This window comes from Cricetulus griseus, chromosome 7 (assembly GCF_003668045.3).
Source record: "Cricetulus griseus strain 17A/GY chromosome 7, alternate assembly CriGri-PICRH-1.0, whole genome shotgun sequence".
NCBI lineage: Eukaryota > Metazoa > Chordata > Mammalia > Rodentia > Cricetidae > Cricetulus > Cricetulus griseus.
This window is the reverse complement of record NC_048600.1, coordinates 43,268,898-43,292,599: the sequence shown is the minus strand read 5'-3', so window position 1 is coordinate 43,292,599 and position 23,702 is coordinate 43,268,898. Positions and strand designations below refer to the sequence as shown.

At 49.1% G+C, this 23,702-nt stretch overlaps 1 protein-coding gene and 1 long non-coding RNA gene across 6 annotated transcripts; one reads left to right on the top strand and one right to left on the bottom strand.

Moving 5' to 3' along the window:
- The first annotated feature begins 810 nt into the window (after positions 1 to 810).
- On the top strand, positions 811 to 20,205 carry Flywch1 (FLYWCH-type zinc finger 1). 5 transcript variants are annotated; one of them, XM_027424877.2, is made up of 8 exons: positions 811 to 967; positions 8,257 to 8,617; positions 8,996 to 9,421; positions 10,613 to 11,083; positions 11,225 to 11,488; positions 16,019 to 16,282; positions 16,946 to 17,374; positions 19,081 to 20,205. In XM_027424877.2, the coding sequence occupies exons 2-8, from the start codon at positions 8,371 to 8,373 to the stop codon at positions 19,104 to 19,106; spliced, it is 2,127 nt and encodes a 708-aa protein (XP_027280678.1). In that variant the 5' UTR covers positions 811 to 967; positions 8,257 to 8,370; the 3' UTR covers positions 19,107 to 20,205. The 5 variants fall into 5 exon arrangements, with proteins under 5 accessions (XP_027280678.1, XP_027280677.1, XP_027280675.1 ...); XM_027424876.2 differs by having other exon boundaries at positions 16,946 to 17,383; XM_027424874.2 differs by having other exon boundaries at positions 16,946 to 17,401.
- On the bottom strand, positions 15,134 to 23,693 carry LOC107977230. The gene is made up of 4 exons (XR_003487030.2): positions 23,394 to 23,693; positions 23,211 to 23,321; positions 22,853 to 23,118; positions 15,134 to 16,742 (listed from the first exon to the last, which is right to left on the bottom strand). It is a non-coding gene; the product is annotated as an uncharacterized LOC107977230 (long non-coding RNA).
- Positions 23,694 to 23,702: the final 9 nt, after the last annotated feature.

Below are 23,702 nucleotides of genomic sequence, written 5' to 3'. Positions count from 1 at the left end.
CCTCCTGATTACTAGGATTACAGGTGAGCAACCACCATACCTGTTCTTTTTTTTTAAAAGATTTTATTTATTATGTATGCAACATTCTGCTTCCATATATATCTGCACACCAGAAGAAGGCACCAGATCTCATTACACATGTTGTGAGCCACCATGTGGCTGCTGGGAATTGAACTCAGGACCTCAGGAAGAGCAGTTGGTACTCTTAACCTCTGAGCCATCTCCAGCCCGACCATACCTGTTCTTAAATTTTGGCTCTTTTAAAATAGGGCTCATTGTGTCCTTGAACTCTTGATTATCTTCCATCTCCCAAGAAGCTAGAGAGAGAGGGATGGAGGGAGGGAGGGAGGGAGGAAGGAAGGAAAGAAGGAAGGAAGAAAGAAAGAAAAGAAAGAAAGAAAGAAAGAAAGAAAGAAAGAAAGAAAGAAAGGAAAAGAAAGTTCAGGAAGGTCACCGGCCTAAGAACGCATTTAAGCCAACACTACAGTCAAATCGTATGAAAGGCCCGGGTGTCTCAATAAAGACTGCTGATATCCTCTCACTGAGGATGCCCCGCCTGCATCCCTACAACAAATTCACCTGCCGCCCTGCCCCAGCCCCTGCCCCTCTCCCTCCCCCCAACAGTAGCCGGTCCAAGGGTTGTCCCACCTCCTCCATGTTAATAGACCCGCCCCTGTACGCTGATTGGCTAAGGTGTTAGGTTGGCACTGAGCAGAGAAGACCCGGAGAAGTAATTCCCGCCTCGGGAATGGCTCGGCGCCTCTGCTGCGCATGCTCACTAGTTGTGTTATGGCGTTCCAAGCCGGCTCCGCGCGGGGGCGCGCGCGCGGGCACGGGCTCGCTCCCCGGGGTGCAGTTGGCGGCGGGATCGGGCGCTCAGGTCCTTGTTCTTAGAGCTGCCCCGGCTGCTAGGCCGACGCCTCCGTTGGCGGAGACCCACACGAAGGACCGCGTGGCTCAGCCGCGGGTGAGGACGGGCCCCTACGGGCGGGAAGGTCCGGCCCGCGGGGCGATGCCTGGTCCGGCTGCCCCCGGGTCGGGCCCGGTAATGGGGAGGGGCCCCAGCCCCGCAGCTCGGGCTCGGGCTCGGACTCGGGTCGCCTCCTTGTCGGTCATCCGCGGTGCGTCTCCTTTCTCCCTGCTCTCTGCACCAACCCACCTGACCCCTGTGCCGATCTCACTATCCTTAAATCCGGGATCACACATTCTCCCGTCTTCCTCGGACCGTGTCCACCCTGCCCACTGCGTGCCAGCCTGGCTCTGTCGCGGCCCATCCTTGCGGCCGCAGGTCCCAGTGACCTTGCACTTTTTGCCGGTTGTTATCCCTCTGACTATAGATTGCCCCTTATGGCTTTCAAACTTTGTGACTCATTCTAGCCTGAGAAACATGTTTTATGTGTATATTCAGTGCCTGACGATAGATTCGTGAATCACAAGTTTAAAGAGAGCCGCTTACTCGGCTCACTGACGCAGATCTATTAGCCTCTGTTCTAATTCATTCCTTTCTCTTCGGTTCCATTCTGTTCTATTCCAAATGACTGACTCGCTAACGCATTGATTCAAGACTTAGTTTATCTGACGGCTTTAAACCCTCCTTTACTCCTTACTCCCATAGTCAAAGATCTTTTTGTTGTGGTGGTGGTGGTTTTGTTTTGTTTGTTGTTTTTTTTTTTTTTTTAACGTTTCTGCTTTCCAAGATCCATACCATTGCTGGGGCTTTTTTTAGGTTTTCTGGTATGATTCAGGTATATTTTTCTCATTGTTCTTCCAAGAGCCAGTAGTCTGACATGTGTGGAAAAAAAAAACAAAAAAAACTGAAGTTGTGACTAAGGGAGCTTCTTATGGGTGAGCTGATGAGATGCTTGCCTATGACCAAGATGGCTTTTACTGGAGGCGTGCGTGTGTAAACTTGATTTTTAAGAAGAGTAATTTGTCAGCTTGTCGGTACTCTTGGGGAGAATTGGAGTGGCCAAAGATGAAGACCATCAGAGCACTGCCCAGATTTAGCTGGGCTGAAGAGGAGGCAGTGAGGAAGGACAGGCCTTGATTACAGGAAAGCAGATGAAAGATGGTGTGACTACATATACAGAGAGTGGCATTTGAGGGTACATCAGGCTAGGCAAAGGAGTACATTAGTCAAGATGATTCTGGTCTAGGATGATTGGGGAATGTATCAGTTGGCTTGCCGTGTTTCCTTATCGTGTGTGTGTGTGTGTGTGTGTGTGTGTGTGTGTGTGTGTGTGTGTGTGTGTGTGCGCGCGCGCGTGCAGAGGCCTGTTCCATCACTCTGCCTTATTCCTTTAAGACACAGTCTCACTGGACCTGGAGCTATCCTGAAAGCCATATCTCTGCCTTCTACAGCACTGGGGTCACAGTCTACCCTCACTTGAATGCTGCTATCTGAGCCAATGTCCTCATGCTTATGCAGCAAGTGCTGTTGTCTGCTGAGCCATCCTCACCCCACCCCCATCCCCAGCTTTCCGAATCTATGACAAAATACTTCAGAGTTGTTGTACTCCTCAGGGGGGTGGGGGATAATAACATTGAGAAAAAAAGAATGAAAACACATTAATTTTCTTTGGTTTTGGAGAATCTAGTCCAAGATCTGGCAGTCGAATTTCCTTACAAAGGGTGAGCTGTGTGGTGATGGCTCGGAGCATATAATAGAGCAAGCTGCTCCTATCATAGTCAGGAAGCAAGAGTGAGAAGGGCTGACTGGGGTCCCCGTAGGTTGCTCAAGGGCATATACCCCAGTGATCTAAGGGCCTCCCCTAAAGGTTTCATGACCTCCCAATGGTGCCACATTGATTGTTTGATTTCTAAAAAAAAAAAAAATTCTACTGAGACAGGGTCTTTCTATATAGGTCTGACACCTAGAATTCAATATGTAGCCCAGGCTGGCCTTGAACTCACTCTGTAGACTAGTCTGGTCTTGAACTAACAGAGATCCTCCTGCCCCTCCCTCCTGAGTGCTGGCATTTCACCACCATGTCCTGCTGCAGTGTCTGTATTTCTAATTGCTTTGAAACAGTGCTCTCAGACAGTCTACTGTTGTCACCTCTCCACCCAAGACAGCCAGCAGTATTGCTTCCACAGTTACTTGGAAAAAGAGGTGATAGTGGATTTTATGTAGTATACAGATACCAGAGGGGCCGATAAACACCCTACCTGCCCTGCCCCTCGAAGTGAAGCAAGATCAGGTCTAGAATGCCACCAGTGCTGAGGGTGTGAAACTCCACTTCAGAGTAGTCAATGGCAGTCTTTCTGGGAATTGCTACCATCTTCATCCTGTCAGGAGTGATGCTTGCCCACATAATTTCACTTACAGTATCTCATTTGATACTTGGTAGGGAATGTGGGGGGGAGGTCAGAGGAGGAAGCCAGGAATGGCTCTCCACCTTATGTTTTGAGACAGAACCTCACACTGAACCTGAAGCTTACCATTTCAGTGAGACTGGGTAGCAGCAAGCTCCTGAGATTCCAGTACTGGGGTTACAGACAGTCATGTGACCCTGTTTTACATAGATGCTGTGTAGTATTCTGACATGATAAGTTCTCAGCTGCAGTCACTAAGAGCACCACCTGTGTACATTCACTACTTTCCCCTTTAAAAGAGCCCTGCCCACCTCCCATCTTTCTTTCTCTCCCTCTGTCTGTCTGCCCTCTCCCCTGATTCTCTGCCTGTCTCTCTTTCCCTCACCCTCATCTCTGCCTCTCTTCTCTCTTCTGTTGCTCCTGTCGCCAGAGGCCGGGGGCATATACCTTCCTCCTTTTCCCCATTCCCTTTGCCCTAATAAGAAACCCCTCCATGTGAGCTTTCTCAAATGGCATCTTTCTCTCTTGTGATGCTTTTTATTTTTTTTTAAGATTTTATTTATTTATTATGTATACAACATTCTGCTTCCATGTATATCTACATACCAGAAGAGGGCACCAGATCTCATAACGGATGGTTGTGAGCCACCATGTGGTTGCTGGGAATTGAACTCAGGACCCCTGGAAGAGCAGTCGGTGCTCTTAACCTCTGAGCCATCTCTCCAGTCCTCTTGTGATGCTTTTTAAATTACGACATGCTGGGGAGTTGAATCCAGTATCTCATACTTTTACAGCAAGTACTCTTACCCACTGAGCCTTCTCCCCTGACCCTCATTCACCGGTTTTCCTACTTTGTAGGTGAGTGGCCAGGGAAATTCTGGTAATACCATGCAAGGGCATGGTAATATAGTTTATCTCCCATGTAAAGGTAAACTGTTGCTCTGCTGTTAGCTGTCAAGAGAGGCTTCTGGCTTTCAGGATTTTAGTAGTTAGCGATTGGACTCACTTGTGTCTGAGAGGCACTGATTAATTCCTAACATTGCAGGGCCTCTTGGCCTGCTCTGAGCAATGTGTGACCATCTGCAGGGCCACAGTGGGAGAGCTGTAATCACCCAGCTCTGACCTCAGCACTGAGGGAGGAGAGGGGATGGAGAGTAAACCACAAACTTTATAGACTCTTGAATGTGCTGTTCACATCTGTCTAACCTGAACACACTGTGTTTTCATTATAGACTTATATTGGGTGAGAAGTAGATATTGCAAAATAAACACATTAAAGCTCAAGTTGATGGGCGAAGTAAATAAAACAAGGCAGGGCATGGTGGCACACATCTGTAATCTTAGCATTTGGAGGTAGAGAAAGGAGAACCAGTCACACATCTGTAATCTTAGCATTTGGAGGTAGAGAAAGGAGAACCAGTCATTCAAGACCAGTCACAGCTGCATAATATAATGGGTATGATGCCAACCCCGGGCGGAGGTAGGTGGATCTCCTTGAGTTCCAGGCCAGCCTGATCTACATAGTGAGACCTGGTTTCGACAAGGGAAAAAAAAATCCCCAAACAAACAAATCCTGATGGGCTGGATAGATGACTCAGCAGGCACAGGCACTTGCTGCCATGCTGAGGACCTGATTAGATAACCAAAATCCATCTTGACCATAGAGAACTGACTGCTGCCTATCTCTTGGCCTCCGTGCACTGTACCTCACACACATGTGATCCAGTGCATGCAGACATTCACATAGACAACAAATACAATGTATTTTAGGGTTTTATTTTTGTTTTGGGGGTTTTCAAGACAGAGTTCTATGGGTAGCCCTGGATGTCTTGAAACTCTGTAGACCTCAAACTCAGAGATCTACTTGCCTTTGCCTCCAGAATGCTGGGACTAAAGGTGTGCACCACCACTCGGCTTTGTTGTTGTTTTTAAACTGAAATAGGGTTGGGGACATGGCTCGGCCAGCTAGCTGTGAGGGCTGGTTTGGATCCTATTGTTTATGTAAGACTAGGTGTGGTATCATGCATCTGTAGTCCTAGCTTTGGTGTTGAGGCGGGAGACAGGCGAAGTTCAGGACTCTGGTAAGCAAGCTAGCCTGGCATTTCCTTCCAGAAGGGAATAAGAAACTTCCTCAAATGAGGTGAAGGCAAAGACTGACACCCGAGGTTGTCATCTGACCTCCACATCCATGATGCTCTTGCCCACACTTATACTCAAGCACATGTGTATACCCTCATGTACATACATACAAAGACACACAAAGATAAAAAAGCAGGATTGTGTGGAGAACCCCATGTCCCCATCAACATGAATGTCAGCATCTTACACTTTTTATCTGGTTTTTATTTATTTGTATGTGTTTGTGTGATGTGGGAGAGGCCTCATGCTATGACACTTGGGTGGAAGTCAGAAGACAACTCTATCTATAGAATCAGTTCTGCTTTTATGTGGCTTCCAGGGAGCAGGCTTGCACAGTCAGTGCTTCTACCCACTGAGATATCCTACTGGCCTTGATTTTTGTTTGTTGAGACAAGACCTGATTATGTAGCCCAGACTGGCCTCAAATTCTGCCTCAGCCTCCTGAATGAACTGTCCTCATGCCTGGTTTTATTTGCTTCTGGGGAGTAAAGTAGCCTTATATTCACCAGGCAAGCATTTTTTTTAAAGGATTTATTTATTTATTATGTATACTATGTTCTGTCTGCATGTATGCCGGCAGGCCAGAAGAAAGCACCAGATCTCATTACAGATGGTTGTGAGCCACCATGTGGTTGCTGGGAATTGAACTCAAAACCTCTGGAAGAGCAGCCAGTGCTCTTAATGTCTGATCTATCTCTCCAGCCCCACCAGGCAAGCATTTTAGCAACTGAACTACATCCCCAAATCCATTTTTTTAATAGTTTTTTTTCCGGTTCTTGTTTTGTTTTTTATTTATTTATTTATTTTTTTAGCCTGCATGTATGTCTGTGTGAGGGTGTCAGACCACCTAGAACTGGAGTTACAGTTATGAGCCACCATGTGGGTGCTGGGAATTATACCCAGGTCCTCTGGAAGAGCAGCCAGTGTTCTTAACTGCTGAGCCATCTCTCCAGCCCCCCTCCATTGGTGTTTTTAAATACAGAGTGTACAGTCATCACCATGGCCAATTTTGGGACACTTTCATGATTGTAGATGAAAACCTACACCCATTAGCAATCACTTCTCAGTCTCCAGATCCCACCACTCAATTGTTTTCAGTCTCTATATGCTGGCCCTCTCTAAATATTTCATATAAACAGGTCCTAAGAGACTGATCTTTTCTTACTGGTTTCGTTCACTGAGGGTATTAAAAAAGAAGCAGTAGCTGGGCAGTGGTGGTACACGCCTTTAGTCCCAGCACTGGGGAGGCAGAAGCGATCTCAGTGAATTTGAGGTCAGCTTGGTCTACAGAGTGAGTTCCAGGACAGTCAGAGCTACACAGAGAAACCCTGTCTTGAAAAAACAAACAAACAGCCTGGTGGTGGTGGTAGTGCACACCTTTAGTCCCAGCACTCAGGAGGCAGGAGGATCTCTCAGTGAGTTCCAGACCAGCCTGGTTTACAGAGTGAGTTCCAGGACAGGCTCCAAAGTCACAGAGAAAACCCTGTCTCGAAAAATCAAAAATATATGAATTGCGTGTTTTTTGTTTCTGTTTTGTTTTTTTTTTTTTTTTTTTGACTCAGGGTATTACTATGTAGTCATGGCTAACCTGGAACTTACTATGTAGACCAGGCTGGTCTGGAACTCTGAGATTCATATGCCTCTATCTCCTGAGTGCTAGGACTAAAGGCATGTGCCACTACGCTCAGCTTTAAAAAAAAAAAAAAAAATTTAAAGAAGCTAAAAATGTCTGGAGTGTTACCATCTTATTTAATGGCTCTTATTGGAAGGTGGGAAATTCATTGCTAACTACATATTACTCAGTTGTCCCAGAAAGACAGGAAGGTCAGCCCATCCTGGGGTAGCATCCCATATCTGACCATCCTTGTCCAGACTGGAGCCCTGGAACCTAAATGCCTAGCTAAGGCAACACCAGGAACAGAAGTTGCAAAGTCAATGCAAAGGGCCTCCAGTATCTGGAGGAATGGGCTGAGTTGAGGCCTCCAGAGTAGGTCAGAGGATAACCTGTGTGAGCCTAGAGTCCCATTTTCCGGAGCTAGGTATCAGGCTTTTGCCATGCAGGGTACTAGCACTTACTGGCCTGGATTCTTTGAGACAGGTACCCAGCACTGAGGTGAACTGCACAGGACCAAGCCTAGGTAGGCACCCAGACATCTGAGCAAGCACAGTGGTATTTCGTCCTCTTCATACTCAGGCAAGTCTGGTTCCTGTGCCTCTCTTACCTTTTAGATGGGTCACTAAGAATGGTCTGGAAGGGATCTATGCTGGACATTGATGAGGCTTCTAAGGTAGAAACTCAATAGCTAGTACATTAGTCACCAGCAGCCCTGGAGAGGCTTGGGTGGGGCTGCCAGCAAAGGTACTACTGGTAGTCCATCCACCCAGGGCTCCTACTTATATCAGGTCCTATTGTGTGCACTCAATGATGATCCGTAGGCCGTAATGCTAAGATTTCTTTATTCAGAAAAACACCAGCCCAAACGCAAGCCAGAGCGTGCCCAGAGGCCACAAGCTAGCGTGGCCAGAAAGAAGGGCACTCCACATGTTCGTGGCCTCTTTTTAAGAATTCTCTCCCCGTCATCTTTGACCTCCCCTGACCATGCCCTCACGGGTGTGGCCAAGCACACCTGTAGGGGCTACTAGGAGGCGGGGCTACAGTGTCTCCCTACAAGGTCCCTCTGCAGCCTCTCAACCCCAGGGTACTGAGGAAATTCCATCTCCCCCAGGCTCCATTGCAGATCCACTTATTAGAGCCCCAGGCCCAGGAGCTTCCTCCACTAACTGCCTTGGTTCCTCTCTTAGGACGGAGCCTCTGGGCTCTCACAGTCCGGCTTGGGTGGAAGAGGAAGAAGGGGAAGAGAGATCCATCTACCAGAAGGCTCAAGGTGGCCTGAGGGCCAGACTCTCAGACCCAAGATGCCCCTACCTGAGCCCAATGAGCAGGAGAGTGAGAGTGTGAAAGCTGGCCAAGAGCCATCTCTTGGAGCCAGGAAGCCCCAAGAGCCCTCCAATCTGGTCAAGGATAAAGGAGGATCCAAACCAACAGGTGCCATGGCCCTAGAGACCTCGGGTCCTGCCACCCTATCCAGCAACACTTCCCAGACTTTGCCGGCCAAGAAGCAGGGACGGATAATTCACCGGAAACGTAGCAGGGTAGATGCAGGTGAGATTTCCTGATCCTGCTGGTCCTGGCTCTGCCAAATCTGTTGACCTACACACCCTCATTTTCCATCAGGGTGACCTTGGATATTCCATTCTTCCTTCCTTTCAATTGTGCCATTTAGTGTCTAAGTACATCCTGTGTCCCAAGCACCAGGCCCACTCCCCAAGCTCATGGGAACTGCAGCTATATGCAGCTAAATTCCTTAAATTTCCCTTAGTAACAAAAGCAGCTTCTAAAACCTGAATTTGCCTGGCAGTTAGGAACCTGAGAAAGCATCCTGCCTACAGGACTCTACCCTATTCAGAGACCCACTCACCAAGGCCCCTGAACTTGACCCTTGCCCTAGAGAAGCTAACCCAGCCTTTTTCATACCCTCAGCTGCCCCTCAGCCCCTGGAGTTCCTGAAGACCCAATATGGGGGCCGCCTTCTAGTGCACAAGTCATTCCTGTACAAGCAAGAGAAGGCTGTGGGGGACAAGGTATACTGGAAGTGCCGCCAGCACTCAGAGCTAAGCTGCCGGGGCCGGGCCATCACCCGTGGTTTTCGGGTCACAGTGATGCGGGACCATTGTCACCCACCTGATGAGGAGGGCCTGCAGGTCCGGCGCCAGAAGGAGAAGCCGCCTAGCTCAGACCTGCCTGAAGGCTCTGAAGGCCAAGAAGAGGGGGTGAGCCTATGGCTGTACCCTGTGGAGCCAGAGCCCACCCCTCAGCAAAGCACTGAAACCCCAGAGGAGGACCAGGGGTACCGATCTCTGGCACTGCAGAGTTTGCCTCCCAAGAAACGCCCCACACCAGGAGTGGGTGAGTACATGTCCTCTTCTCAGTTGGAGCGGGAAAGAACCCTCAGATCCTTCATGACCAAATTTAAAAAAGTGTGGGGTTTCATGAGGGTTCTTAAAATATGCTCAAAGTCAAAACTATAAATGCACCCCAGTCAACATTAAGCCCATGGGACAGACAGCATTGTGGGGGAGAGGGGATCCTAGAAATCTGCATGCTGATGGCCAGGGTTCAGTGATTCAGGCTAAGTTTGGGTAGGGTTCCCAGGGGCAAGGTGTGGCTTTTGAGTTACAGGTTCAAATTCTAGCCCCGAGGATTGAGGCCTCAGTCTCAGAAAATTCATGTGAGTTCTGGGGTCCCAGGAGCTTATTCCTGAGGCAGGTTGTGGAACTTGTGGCAGGGAGGGGGGAGTGTGATGCTGATCACTTCGTATTCTGCACAGCTTAGCTAGCTGAGAGGTGGTGCATTCTTAGAGTTGGTTGGTGTGGTTTCTGGGAGGCTGGATGTTTCCTGACCCATAAAGAGCTGTGAGGATCTGAGTGGCCACACTGGGTTCTGGTGAGAGGGAGCATCTATTCACATATGTTAAGAATATTTGAGTGTGTGCCTATCCTATATTACTCAAAAAGAGGGGCTAACAATGTCACTCGGTGGTAGAGCGATTGCCAAGCATGTTTGAGGCCTTAGGCTTAATTCTTTTTTTTTTTTTTTTTAAAGATTTATTTATTTATCATGTATACAGTGCAGGCCAGAAGAGGACACCAGATCCCATTACAGATGGTTGTGAGCCACCATGTGGTTGCTGGGAATTGAACTCAGGACCTCTAGAAGACTAGTCAGTGCTCTTAATCCCTGAGCCATCTCTCCAGCCCCTTAGGCTTAATTCTATACACTGTAAAAACAAAAAACCTAGACAAAAATTTTGAAGAAACCCTAGAAAAATATGGCTAAGAGTGGCCCAGAACATAACCTGTGAATCAGAGCCCAGTTTGGCCTCTCCCATTGTGGTGTGAACTGGTGGACTGAGATATAATTGACTTGGAAAGGAACCTTGTTCCTCTTGGGTGGCTTGCTGGGAATGCACTGGGCTTCACACATGCCCAGCTCAGGGAAGTATGTCCCAAAGCATTTGGGAGAAAAATACTTGGCAGTTCCTCCTGGGACCCTGGACTCTTGTCCTTGGTGTGTGACCTTCTTGGGTTCTTCCTCCAGTACGGTATCGGCCCCTTGAGTTCCTGAAGACATGCTACGGGGGCACTTTCCTGGTACATCAGTCCTTCCTCTACAAGCGGGAGAAGACTGTGGGGAGCAAGGTGTACTGGACCTGCCGGGAGCATGCGGTCCATGGCTGCCGTAGCCGCGCCATCACCCAGGGCCAGCGCGTGACAGTGATGCGCAGCCACTGCCACTCCCCTGACATGGAAGGCCTGCAGGCCCGGCGACAGCAGGAAAAGACCATCAAGAAGATACAGGCGAGGCGAATTGGTGCTGGGGACTTGGAAGATTGTGATGACATTGAGGACACACTGCTCCAAGGGGTGGACAGCCTCTTCTACCGCAGGGGGAAGAGAACCCTGACTCTCAGTAGGTCCAGGTCCAGGTCCAGGTCCAGAAAACGAGCAAAGAAGCGCAAGGAATCCTTTCAGGAACCCCCGGAGCAGGAGGACCAGGATGTGGACCCCAGTGAGTCTTCGTGTTTGGAGCCTGCTGACCAGAGTTGGCTGCCTCATTTTGGGAGGGGGTGGCCAGCCTTCTCAACCTAACCCTGCATTCTTAATCCACATCCTCTCCCCCAACCCTAACTGCCTTTCCCATGCTCTGCAGGAGGCCCAGAGTTCCTGAGGACCCCTCTAGGGGGCAGCTTCCTGGTGTATGAGTCCTTCCTCTATAGGAGGGAGAAAGTAGCTGGTGAGAAGGTGTACTGGACTTGCCGGGATCAGGCACGAATGGGCTGCCGCAGCCGAGCCATCACTCAGGGCCGGCAGGTGACTGTGATGAGAGGCCACTGTCATCCACCTGACCTGTTAGGACTGGAGACTCTGAGGCAGCGGGAGAAACGCCCCGGCCCCACTCAGTGGGATGGCCCAGGTACCTGCTGTGACCCCACAGCTTTTCTTTTTTCTATTGGTTATATGTGTCCTGCCCTCTCTCCTTCTGTAAATATTCTGGAAATCACAGTCCTCTCTTCTATGTCCCCTACTTCGGCCCCCATACTTAGTCCATCTGGGATTTGATCTCCCAGGTTTCTCTTTACCTGCCTACTTATTCTTCTAGGCCCAAAACCTGATAAACCTAATCTCTCCTCTGTTATTTTAAGAGTTATCAGTAGAGGCTGCTGAATGTGTGAGGTCAGATCCTCATTCCTACAGTGTAAGCAGAGGGCAGCAAGTCAGTCTCAGAGTCTGGGAGCTGAAAGCGCCAAACCTCTGTCCAGCTTTATCTGTTGTATACCTGCATGCCAGAGTCCTAGCTCTGCCCATTCAGCTCCAGAAGAGCCTGGTGTCTGCCTAAGGAATGTGGTTGTAGCTAGCCTTCTCACCTGCCAGCGCTTAGTTCTTCAGCCCACACTCACAGTCTCCCAGTCCTGTAGTTTTTGGAGTCCTTTGAGTTACCTTTTGGTCCTAAACTTATTCCAGATACAGGAGGTGTTTTATCATCCTTACTCCCTGTTTTTTTGTTTTTTGTTTTTTTTTTTTTGGTTTTTCGAGACAGGGTTTCTCTGTGACTTTGGAGGCTGTCCTGGAAATAGCTCTTGTAGACCAGGCTGGTCTCGAACTCACAGAGATCCACCTGCCTCTGCCTCCTGAGTGCTGGGATTAAAGGCATGCTTGTTCTGTTTTTATGACAACCCTTATAAACGAGGAGATGATGCCAGGACATGACATCACCCCCAGCCCTGTACATCCCTACTCTAAGCATTTGCTTCCCCGTTTCTTAAAATGCATTCTACCGTTGTTATATTAATCCATTTAATCCATTTTTCAATCTCCTCATTACCTGCTGATGTCCAGCCATAGGAACTGATTTAGCTTTGCTATAGTTTCTGAGTAGGTTTTTATGCTTTTTGTTTGTTTGATTATGGGTCATTGTTTTGTTTTTTGAAACTTAAGAAGTCTCAACTAAATAGCTTTGAATGACCTCAGACTCAGAGATCTGCCTTCCTCTGTGTGTGTGCACATGTGGGCAAGTGTGCACAAGCATGTCATGTATAAGTACGGGCATATTTTAGCATACATGTATCAGTCCAAGAACAACATGTAGGAGTTAGCATTTCCTTCTGTCATGTAGGTCCTGGGGATTGAACTGAGACTGACAGTCTTGAAGGCAAGTGCCTTTGTTTTCTGAACTGTCTTACTAGCCCCTGCCTTCTATTCTTATCAAATTCTGCCCCTGCTAAGCTGGGACTATCCTTCACTTTTCTTTCCTTCCCTGTGTGGATATCCAAAGCTGCTGTGTGTGCCTCTTTTTCCAGGGACCCATCACTGCCTCCATCCTTCTCCACTGTCTTTAAATCACATCAACAAATGACTCCAAAGCCCTGCTGATTCAGCCTTGCCTGGGGACTGGTGCTAAGCCTGACCATCACCTAGATTTCCTTGGCCAAGTGCCCTGCCTCTGGGCTTTCTTGTCTTGGTTTGAAAGGTCCTTGAACCAGTCATCTTGGAGGACCTGTTTGAGACCATGCCCATTAGGAGTTGTTGTTGATTTCCTCATACACTTGCTGGATAGTGTGGCTGTCTGAGAGTGCCAGGCTGTAAAGTGTCACTCCACAGTAGTTGAATCTATTTGAAAATAACACAGTCTTTTTTCTTATGGCTGACCCTAGAGGTGTGACCAGATTCTGCTGTAGGACTTGGGAATCTTCTGCCTCCCTGATGTGCCAACACTGTGGTTCCCTAGGTTCCTTTTCAGACCATAGCTTGTGTTTGTCAACAGTGTCTTCCTTATATGTTTTTGTTCTGTTCTGTTCTGTTCTTTTTGAGACAGGGTCTCTCTGTGTACTCCTGGCTGTTCTGGAGCTTGTTATGTAGACCAGGCTAGATTTGAACTTGAGGAGATCCTCTTGCCTCTGCCTGAGTGCTGGGATTAAAGGTACGAGACACCATGCCTGGTGCAACACAGTGTCTTCTCATATGCCTGCCTAATGCTCCTGTTCCATGGCTTTCTATGACCAGAGTTACACAGTCATTGATCCTCCTGTGATGACCCTGGTCACTTTTGTAGTACTATCTAAGATTTTCTAGGTTTTGTTTTCTGTTGCTTCTATTAAAGCTTTAAGTTTCTGCCCTCATACAAAAGGCGGAATACAAAAATGACTTTTCTGTATTGTGCCGAGTCTTGGCAGAATGATGGCCCCTGCCTGTGTCCTGCTGAGGCAATAGCTGGTTTCTCCGGGCACAGTCTTCACCAGCCTGCTTTGGTGTCTGCCTTCCAGAATGAGCTTTCCTCATGTGCATTGGCCTTCCAGGCCTGTTCATATAAAAGGAAGGCCCTGGCCTGTCTGTGCACAGGGCCTGACTTAGCCTCTGCAGAGCTGGAGTTCTGGGTCTTAGGAATATTCCAACACAGACTTCTGTCTTCTCCCTTTCAGTGTCTTGTCTCTTCTGGGCCACCCTGCTTTGTTCCACATATATAAACCCACCTTGATGCCCTTGTGCCTCTAGTTCCTCCAGTGCCTCTCTGGCTCAGCCACTGTCTACATGTTTGCTGTAGATCTTGTTGGCCAAGTTCTCTTGTTTATTGTGTAAATGAGTGTTTTTCCTTCATGTGTGTTTATGCTTATTGGAGGCCAGAGGCAGCACTGGATCCCCAGGAACTGGAGTTACAGATGGCTGTGAGCTACTGTGTGGGTGTTAGAAACTGAACCTGGGTCCTCTGAAAGAGCAGTCAGTGCTCTTCATGGCTGAGCCATCTCTCCAGCCCCTTGGCTCAGGTTGTATCTTGCTACATCTTTAACATTTTACAATTCCTCTGCCTCTGTTCACCCTGTTCACTCTGTGTTTTTGGCTTACTGTTTCTCTATCCTTGTGCTCTACTATTTTTATTTCCTGAAAGCCATTTTCTTTGAAAGTGTTCACGAATATAGCTGTTTTGTTTGTTTATATGTTTATGTACCATGTGTGTGCCTGGTGTCCACAGAAGCTGTGCCTGGTACCTGTGGATGCCAGAAGAGGGAATCCGATTCCCTGGAACTGGAGTTATAGATGGTTGTAAGACTTTGTGTGGCTGCTGAGAATCGAACTTGGGTCCTCTGGAAGAGCAACCTGTGTCTCTTAACAGCTTAACTTCCATCTCTCCAGCCCTACCCTGACAAACATTTTACTCCAGTGTGGAGGAGGTGGACCATTCCCTACAACCACAAGGCTTGCTCTCCTCCCTCTTGTCCTCTGGGCTGCTTTTGTCTGCAAGTGGTCCTAACCTGCTGGTCTCCTTCCCCACCTTTCTAGTTTTCTGGAGTCAGATGCTTCTACCCAAGCCCTTAGCCTCTCAGGGCCACACACACCCCAACTTCTTTCGTCATCTGATGACTCCCTAGTCTGTCACTGTCTTCAGTGTTCCTACTGGTATGGCCCATTAAGCCCTGCTTAAAGTATTTCCTAATCCAAAGTCCACATCCTGCCAACAAACAGCATGATCAGACAGACCTGCCACAGAAATGCCTGGCTCCCTGGTACCAACTTCTGTCTTAGTCAGTGTTGTATTGCTGTGAATACACACCATAACCCTGACAACTCTTATAAAAGAACATGTTTAATTGGGATTTGCTTACAGTTTCAGAGATTTAGTTCATTATCATCGAGGTGGGGGGCATGGCAATACAGTAGACATGGTACTGGAGAAGTAGTTGAGAGTTCTCCGTCTACTTCTGTAGGCAGCAGGAAGAGAGAGAGCCACTAGGTCTGGCTTGGGCTTCTGAAACCTCAAAAAAAGCCCACCCCAGTGATATAACCCCTCCAACAAGGCCACACCTCCCAATCCTTTTTAATAGTGCCACTCCCTGGTGACCAAACATTCAAATCTGTGAGGCTATGGGAGCCATTCCTGTTGAAACCAACCACAGCAGCCCTTGTGCCTGGTCAAAATGATGACAAGTAGTAGGGGAGTGGTAAGAGGATCTTCTGAGCAAGATTAGGCTGTCTTTCAGGTTCCTCTTACCTCCACAGCTCAAGCTTAAGCCTAGCAACCACACATATACAGCCCTTGGGCTCGTGACTAAAACTCCTCTCTTCAGCTCTGAGTGCGCTGACCCCAACTCACTCTTCAGACTATGGAGTACCTGCTTTCTGGCCTGGAGGGCACCTAGTATAAGCGAGCAAACAAATACCCTGCCCCCTTCCTACACTATCATGATGGAAGCCTTTTCCTGCAGGGATTGGCCTGGCCAGTCTCCAGCCTTGGGACAGGTAGACCCTGGACCCTGAGGGTACAGTGGGGTTTGAGGATACAGAGCTATCTCATTGTGAGCAGGGGGGAAGGCATGAAGTGGATGGTAGGGTTTCTCCAACACATATGGTGTTCTTGGCTATGAAAATAGGAACATTCCCCAATGCTCCCCTCCTAATGTCAGGTTCAGCTTCCATGCTCCCTTCCCTGATTGCATCCCTGTTTTCTTTACAGAGGGGCCAGAGTTCCTGAAGACCCCTCTCGGGGGCAGCTTCCTGGTGTATGAGTCCTTCCTCTATAGGCGGGAGAAAGCAACTGGCAATAAAGTGTACTGGACTTGCCGAGACCAGGCACGTATGGGCTGTCGTAGCCGTGCCATCACACAGGGCCAGCGGGTGATGGTGATGCGCAGGCACTGCCACCCACCTGACATGGGTAGCCTGGAAGCCCTGCGGCAGCGAGAGAACTTCCCTAACCTAACCAACTGGGAAGGCCCAGGTATGTGGAGGGAGAGTGGCTTCTCCTCTTTGCCCTACAACATTCCAGTCCCTTTCCAGGCTCTGTGCTTGAGGCACTAATTTTACCATGTGATTGATTGCTATTGCTGAGAGACACTAGTTCTGGCCCACAGAAAAAGTGAGGGTGGTGGGCCAGGGGTGGCATGGCTGGAAGTCGCCAGTGACTCATGGCTGAGCAGTATAAAGACCCTCTCTCCCAGGGCCTCTTCTTTCTCCTGTCTTCTCCCCAGGGCCTGTTCTGCTCTAGCAAAGTCTGAAAATGGTTTTGTGGCCAGCTGGTGGGTGGGGAAATAACAGGCCCCCACTACACAGAACAGATGAATCACTGGCCTTCCAGCAGGGCGCCACCTCTGTCTGGTAGACCCCAGGAAGCATGGAGTTTGTGGTCTTGCAAGGTCTCCAGCAGAGCTCCAGGGACAGCCCAGGCAGCATTGGAGCCTCTGCAAAGGAAAGCAAGTATGTATTAGAGTCTGAGGACCATGGCTGAGCATTAGTTCCCAGAACCCCAAGGAGCAGGCAAAGTGAAGGGGACAGGGTCCAGAGAGGATCCTCTTGGGATTGCAGTGGACAGAGAAAGGCCAGTCTCCTGTTGCCTAGGGCTGGGCTCCAGTGGTCCCCTCACAGCATGACTGTGCCCCTACAGAGCCTCTGCAGCCACTGGAGCTCCTGCGGACACCCCTTGGAGGCCGGTTCCTGGTGTACGAGTCCTTCCTGTACAGGAAGGAGAAGGCTGCTGGTGAGAAGGTGTACTGGATGTGTCGGGACCAGGCTCGTCTGGGCTGTCGCAGCCGCGCCATCACCCAGGGCCGGCGGGTCATGGTGATGCGGAGCCACTGCCACCCACCTGACCTGGATGGCCTGGAGGCCCTGCGGGAGCGAGACCGGGAGCAGCGAGAGCGGGAGCAAGAACAAGAAAAGGAGCGAGAGCAGGAGTTAGAGAGGGTGCGAGAGCGAGAGCGGGAGCGAGAGCGAGAGCGAGAGCGGGAGCGAGAGCGAGAGCGGGAGCAGGAGCGGCGCTCCAGTGCAGCCAAGAAGAAAAAGAAGAAGAGGAAGAAGAAGAAAAGTACGAAAAGTACAAAAAGTACGAAAAGTACAAAAAGTACGAAAAGTACGAAAAGTACGTACTGAGTGACCAGGGGCTTTGTGCCTAACTTCTTCACTTTCAGAACCTTTTCCTCTCGTTCCTATTGGTCCCTTCCCATTGACATGAAACTATACCTATGTCTTTGCAGTCCTTAGACCAGCTTCCATTCTGAATTGATGGGGGCTGGAGAGATGGCACAATAGTTAAGAGCACTGGCTGCTCTAGTAGAAGACTCAATTTTCATGCCATTCACAAGCATCTGTAACTCTAGTTGCAGGGGATCCATCACCCTCTTCAGGACTCTGAGGGTACAGGTGGCATACACACACACACACACACACACACACACATTACACACAAATAAAAATTTAAAATGATAAGACAGGTGTAAGTGGCACATGCTTTTAATCCCAGCATCAGGGAGGGAGAGGCAGGTAGATCTCTATGAGTTCAAGGCTAGCCTGGTTTACATAGTAAGACCTTGTCTCAAAAATAAACGAAATGATAATAAAAGAACCATAGGCTGTTATAGACAACATTTATTGGTATGTCAACAACTTTGATAGCTTATTTAATGAAACTAGAGAGAGGAGACTGGAGGCTCAGTGGTAGAACATCTGCCTACAACGTGTGAGACCCTGCATTTAATACCCATAACCACAAAAATATTCCAAGAGTGATAAAAACTACAAAAACTGATTCAAGAAGAGCGTAGAGCAGGAGTCATGTTGGAAGTAAGTCCTCTGTCCTTGAGCCTTCAGATGACTATGGTCCTGGTGATATCTCCTCAACTTCATGGTGAGTCAGAACTACTCAGCCCAGACACTCTTATAATTTTGACCTCCAAAAGCTGTGTTAGGTGATTTGTGATAGTGCATTGGGTAACTAAGACAATCACCTACAAGTCTCCTGGCTCTCGGGAGAACTCAGGCACCAGTTTCATCTTTGCGAGGGAACAAACTAGAGCCTTTCTATAGTGCCAACACTCAGGGAGCTGAGGCAGGAAGAGCACTAATGAAGGCCTGCCTGGGCTATATGGTCAGTTCCAAGCCCAACTCAGTATATAGTGAGATAGGGTTTTTTGTTTTCTGAGACAGGGCTTCTCTGTAGCTTTGGAGGCTGCCCTGAACTTGTTCAGTAGACCAGACAGCCTCGAACTCACAGAGATCCACCTATCTCTACCTCCTGAGTGCTAGGACTAAAGTTGTGCACTACTATTGCCTGGCATGAGATAGTTTTTGTTTTGTTTTGTTTTTAAAGCAAAAACTCAGAATCAGATCATAAATAAATCTTTGGGTTTTTGTTTTTGTTTCTTGTTTTTTGTTTTGCTTTGTTTTGTTTTTGAGATAGAATTTCTCTGGGTAGCCCTGCCTGTCCTGGAACTCACTTTGTAGACCAGGCTGGCCTTGAATTCAGAGATCTACCTACCTCTGACTCCCGAGTGCTGGGTCTGAAGGCATGGACCACCATACCTGGCTTGATTTCTGTTTTGTTTTGTTTTGTTGTTGTTGTTTTGAGACAGGGTCTCTAGTAATAGCCCTGGCTGTCCTGGAACTCACTTTGTAGACCAGGCTGGTTTTGGACTCACAGAGATCTGCCTGCCTCTGCCTCCTGAGTGCTGGGATTAAAGATGTGCACAGCTACCTCCTAGCTAAATAAAACCTTTGTAATGATACACATTTCTCTGTCATCAGGAACATCAAAGAAGAGCAAAAACTGAAGTGATCCCAGTGAGGCAAGTCTTCTCTGAAGCAACAGAAAAGCAACTGACTTCCCAGATGCAGGCCTTTCCCACCCACTCAGATTCGCTTGACAACTCCCTTCACTCTTCCAAAGCATCCACGGCCTTCACATCTCCTCAGAGGTCTCCCAGGAGGAGTGCTTCAACCTTGGGTGGTTATCTTGTGTTGACAAAAAAATAGTGCCAAGAACTGATGGGTGGCCTGCAGACCCGTGCCATGCTGCTGCTGTCACCTTTGTGACCTTAGCCAGCTGTGGAGAAGTGCGTCTGGACTGATATACCTCGATCCCGCTCTGCTGTCCAGGCCTCAGCACCATCTGCTTCCAGAGCATGCAGCCTTGCAGAGGGCTTCCTAGTGGGGTATGACCCCTCGTAAGCTCCATAAAGTACAGCAAAATGAATTTGTCCTTAGCCAGTATATATACGGGAGCTTCTTGCCACCCTCTGAAGACAGTGCAAGTCACAGCAGTTTTTGTTTTGTTTTGTTTTTTGCATCTTTTAGGGACAGGTGTTGGGGCCTTCCTGGTCTTTGGTCACTTGCTGCTTACTAGGACACAGCCAGCCCCAACCATGACAGAGCAGGCCAGGCTCAAGGCTTCGATATACCTTCTGTCAGATTTTGCATCTTGCATTCTGTCCCAACTTAAAGTAAACTTATGTCCACAGTTCTCATGGCAGCAGAAGTTCCTAACAGTGGGAGCCAGCCCTAGATGTCAGGAGGAGGTGACAGCAGATAGGTATGCTCTAGTGGCAGCTGCACCACTGAGAATCGCCCACTTGGTGTCGTCGCTTGATGCACAAAGAGAGTTAGATGGCATCAAAGCCTGCCTCCTATAGAAGATTTTAGCAGAACTTAGAGAGACATGCTAGAAGTGGCACTGTGACATCCCTAGGAACTGCAGAACTATCTGCATGCTACACCCTAGACAGAGCTGTCCTTACCCTGTCATAGAGCTGCATGCTCCCCTCCTTTAGCAAGCAAGCCATGAAGCAGCCACCCCTGTGGGATAGTGATGGCCTAGTGCCTGCCACTGGCTTCTGCTCATCTCCTTCCCTCAATAAACCCTATTTAGTCTCATGGTGCAGTACTGCTCTGTCAACACCCCGTCTGCAACAATAGGCTGAGCTGCACAAAGCCATGTACCGTTTCTTCCAAGTGCTGAGGAAGTAATGGGTTTGGTTGGCAACTCCTGGGCCCTGGTATTTTCTTGGCCTAGACCTAGACTGGGAGGGGACCTGCTGAAGATGTGCTTCCAGCCATAGGGAAGACTTAAAGAGTGGGCGATGTGTGCAACCCCTCCTCTTGAGTCCTTCGTGAGCTCACTGGAATGAGTTGAAGTGAGCCCAAAATGGAGGAGGCACCCCCAGCAAAGGCCATGTTTGCTTCTTGAGATCCTGGATACCATCTGGACAGGTACCTGCCCACTTTTCACATTAGCCCATTACCTAGCCCTGACTACCAGCCACCCTGGGTTTCCACCTGAGATCTGCCTCCAATCAAAAAGATGGTCTGGGGACTGGGGAAGGTGCTTGCTACACAGCCATAAGCATCTGAGTCAGGTTCCCAGCAACCCTGTGAAATGCTGAGCCTGGTAGCACATGTGTATAATCTCAGCGCTGGGTAGGTAGAGACAAGAGGATTTCAAACAAATACTCAACAGTGTTGTTTTTGTTTTTTGCTTGGTTTGATTTTTTGAGACAGGGTTTCTCTGTGTAGCTGTCCTGGAACTCACTCTGTAAACCAGGCTAGCTTCAAACTCAAGAGATCCACTTGCCTCTGCCTGCTGAGTGTTATGGTTGAAGTCATGGGTATTTTAATACACATCCCTATCCCTCTGCTTCCAACTCACCTGGGGCCCCAGCTGCTTACCCTGTGACCCAGCAGCTCCCACACCCACTTCTTCCTCAACGGCCTGTCAAGGCAGACTCCATCGTACTCCACATGGAGTCCTCTCCCTGGCTGTGTGCATCAGGACCAGATACTAAGGATGTCTCCAGGACCCATGTAGGATAATGCAGGCTTTAGGTCTCCTCCCACTTGCTTCATCCTACAACCTCCTGCTCTGAAGGGCTGCAAGAAGATGTGCAGTACTCCAGGGAGGCCAATCTTCTGTTCACATTATGGAGGATTCTAATAGATCCATTGCGACCTACCTGACCACAGCAGGGGCCCCTGCCAAAAAGGAGAGTAGTAGAGGCTAGGCCAGCCTGTCTAGTTTGGCACACATTATTGTTTTAGAACAAATTGCCAGGAACAACCACCAAAAACTATTATCTCATACTTTTGGTGAACCAGGGCTCTGGAAGGGCTGAACTAGGGTCACACAGCTGCAATCAAAGTGGCAGCCTCAGACTGGAGGCACATCCTCTCCTGGGTAACTATGGGCAGACCCTTAGACAATTCTCAGGCCATCCAGGCTCATCATCATCACCACCACATTTTTTTTTTTTTTTAAATCAAGGTCCCAAACTGTATGTTTGGGAGTCAAGGAGGATCTCAAATCAGTGTTGAGGCCAGCTGAGGCTACATAGCAAGTTCCAGGCCAGCATGAGCTACATTGCAGACCCTATTGAGAGGTAAGGCAGGGCCTTGCTTGCTTTGTTACCCAGGCTGGCCTTGATGTCTTGGACTCAAGTGATCCTGCTGCCTTAACCTGCCAAGGCATGCACCACTGTTCCTGGCCCCATCTCTTACTTAACACAGAGACAATTTAATTAATTAGACACTATAATGAATCTGCATCAATCCCTCCACTACACAGCACGACCTCATCAGAGAAGTGTGTGATACACTCACAGTTATATCTACACTCCAGAGGACCATCTCATGAGCCTGTGGACCTCCAGGGACAGGAAACTTAGGGACACCTTCAAATTCTACCTGCCGTAACCTAACTAACTTGCCCTTACTAACTCACCCTCCTTAGCCCAGGAAAGCCCTGGAAAAATGATCAAGTGGGCCTGGGGCTTGGTTCTCAGGAGTCCAGGTTCCGGTCACTCTGAGTCTGGGAAAGTGGGCAAGAGGGTTAGCTACCGCAGTGTCCTGAGCTAGAACGCTCACCAGCTCAGTGCTTGGCAGCCAGGGACCCCAGACATGCTTCAGGAGGCTGATCCCTGATGACTCAGGCTACAAGAGGTGAGGTTGTAGTGGCCCTTGCTGTGGTCACAGAAGGGAACCAGCCTGGACTGTAGGCCCACAGCTCTGCCTAGACAGTGACAGAGCTCTTGGGAATGGAGGGAGGTCAGGTACCTGCTGTGCCATTCACTGGCCGTTCTTGAGGGCCTCGGGCCTTTGCTTCTAGCCCATGGCTCTCCTTTGGGACATGGCATTCACATCCAGGGGAACAGGCTACTATTAAAGATGGAGTAACCAGGGCTGGAGAGATGGCTCAGAGGTTAAGAGCTCTGACTGCTCTTCCAGAGGACCCGAGTTCAATTCCCAGCAACCACATGGTGGCTCACAACCATCTGTAATGAGATCTGGTGTGCAAGCATGCATGCAGATAACTGTATACAAGCATGCATGCAGATAACTGTATACATAATAAATAAAAAAAAAAAAGATGGAGTAACCAGAACCTCTGCTTCCTCAGGGTGGCTTTGGGGAAAGTTAGCTTTGCTGCCATAAAGCAGAGGAGAGAGACAGTTCTGCCAGTGTCTCCCTACCTTACACCAGACTCCTTTGGGACAAGGACCCACCCTTCATCCCACCAACGTCACATTACCTCCATCCATGTTGATAGTGCTTGGTGGATACCACAGCCGCTCTGAAGCATTGGGGAGGGCTCCTCTTCATACCCAAAACTGAGGAGCAGTCCTGGTGCCATTAGGGCCTTCAGGGGGACACTGGGGAAGGCAGCTGAGGGCCATGGGGCTCTGAAGAGAGGATTCCCAGCTGGCCCTCTTCCAGCCTGTGAATGAAGACAAGTTGTAGGTTCTCTCCAGTTTGAGGGCAGTCTCCACAGCAAAGCCTCCATCTGGATTTCCAGGCCTGGGCACAAAAAACAGTAGTCATGAGGAGGGGGAACAGGTTTTGAGGAGATGGCTATGGGCAGAGGCATGGAGTCAAGAGGAGAAATGTACCTCTTTGAGACAATGATAGGCCAGAGCCAGGAAAGCAAGGAGGGCCAGGATTCCAGCAGCAATTGGGACCCCTATGGGCATTTGTAGCTCCCAGCTGATGCTATAGTTCTCCTGAGGAAAGAGGAGACAGAGTCAAGGGTTTGGGGAGGCAGGAGGGGAGGCTGGACAGGGTACAGTTCTCACCTTTCTGCTCCAAACCAGTGGACTCTGAAACCACGTCATGGATGGTTTCTTATCAACCACTGTTGGGCCTCCGGGCTCTGAGTCTTCTTCCCAGAGGCCCCCCACACCCCAGATGCCCCCTCAAGTCAAGTTATTGCAGCACCAGGCACCACCAGGACAGACTGGTAGCAAATGACCAAACGGGGCCTTTGTGCTTAGCCATCTCATCTTTCGAAAGTGAAACCCTTCCTTCTCAGGCTTTCTGTGAAGGAGGGGCACTGAAAAACCAGCATAACCCATAGCCTCAGCTCAGTAGCCGCCCTTCCTGAG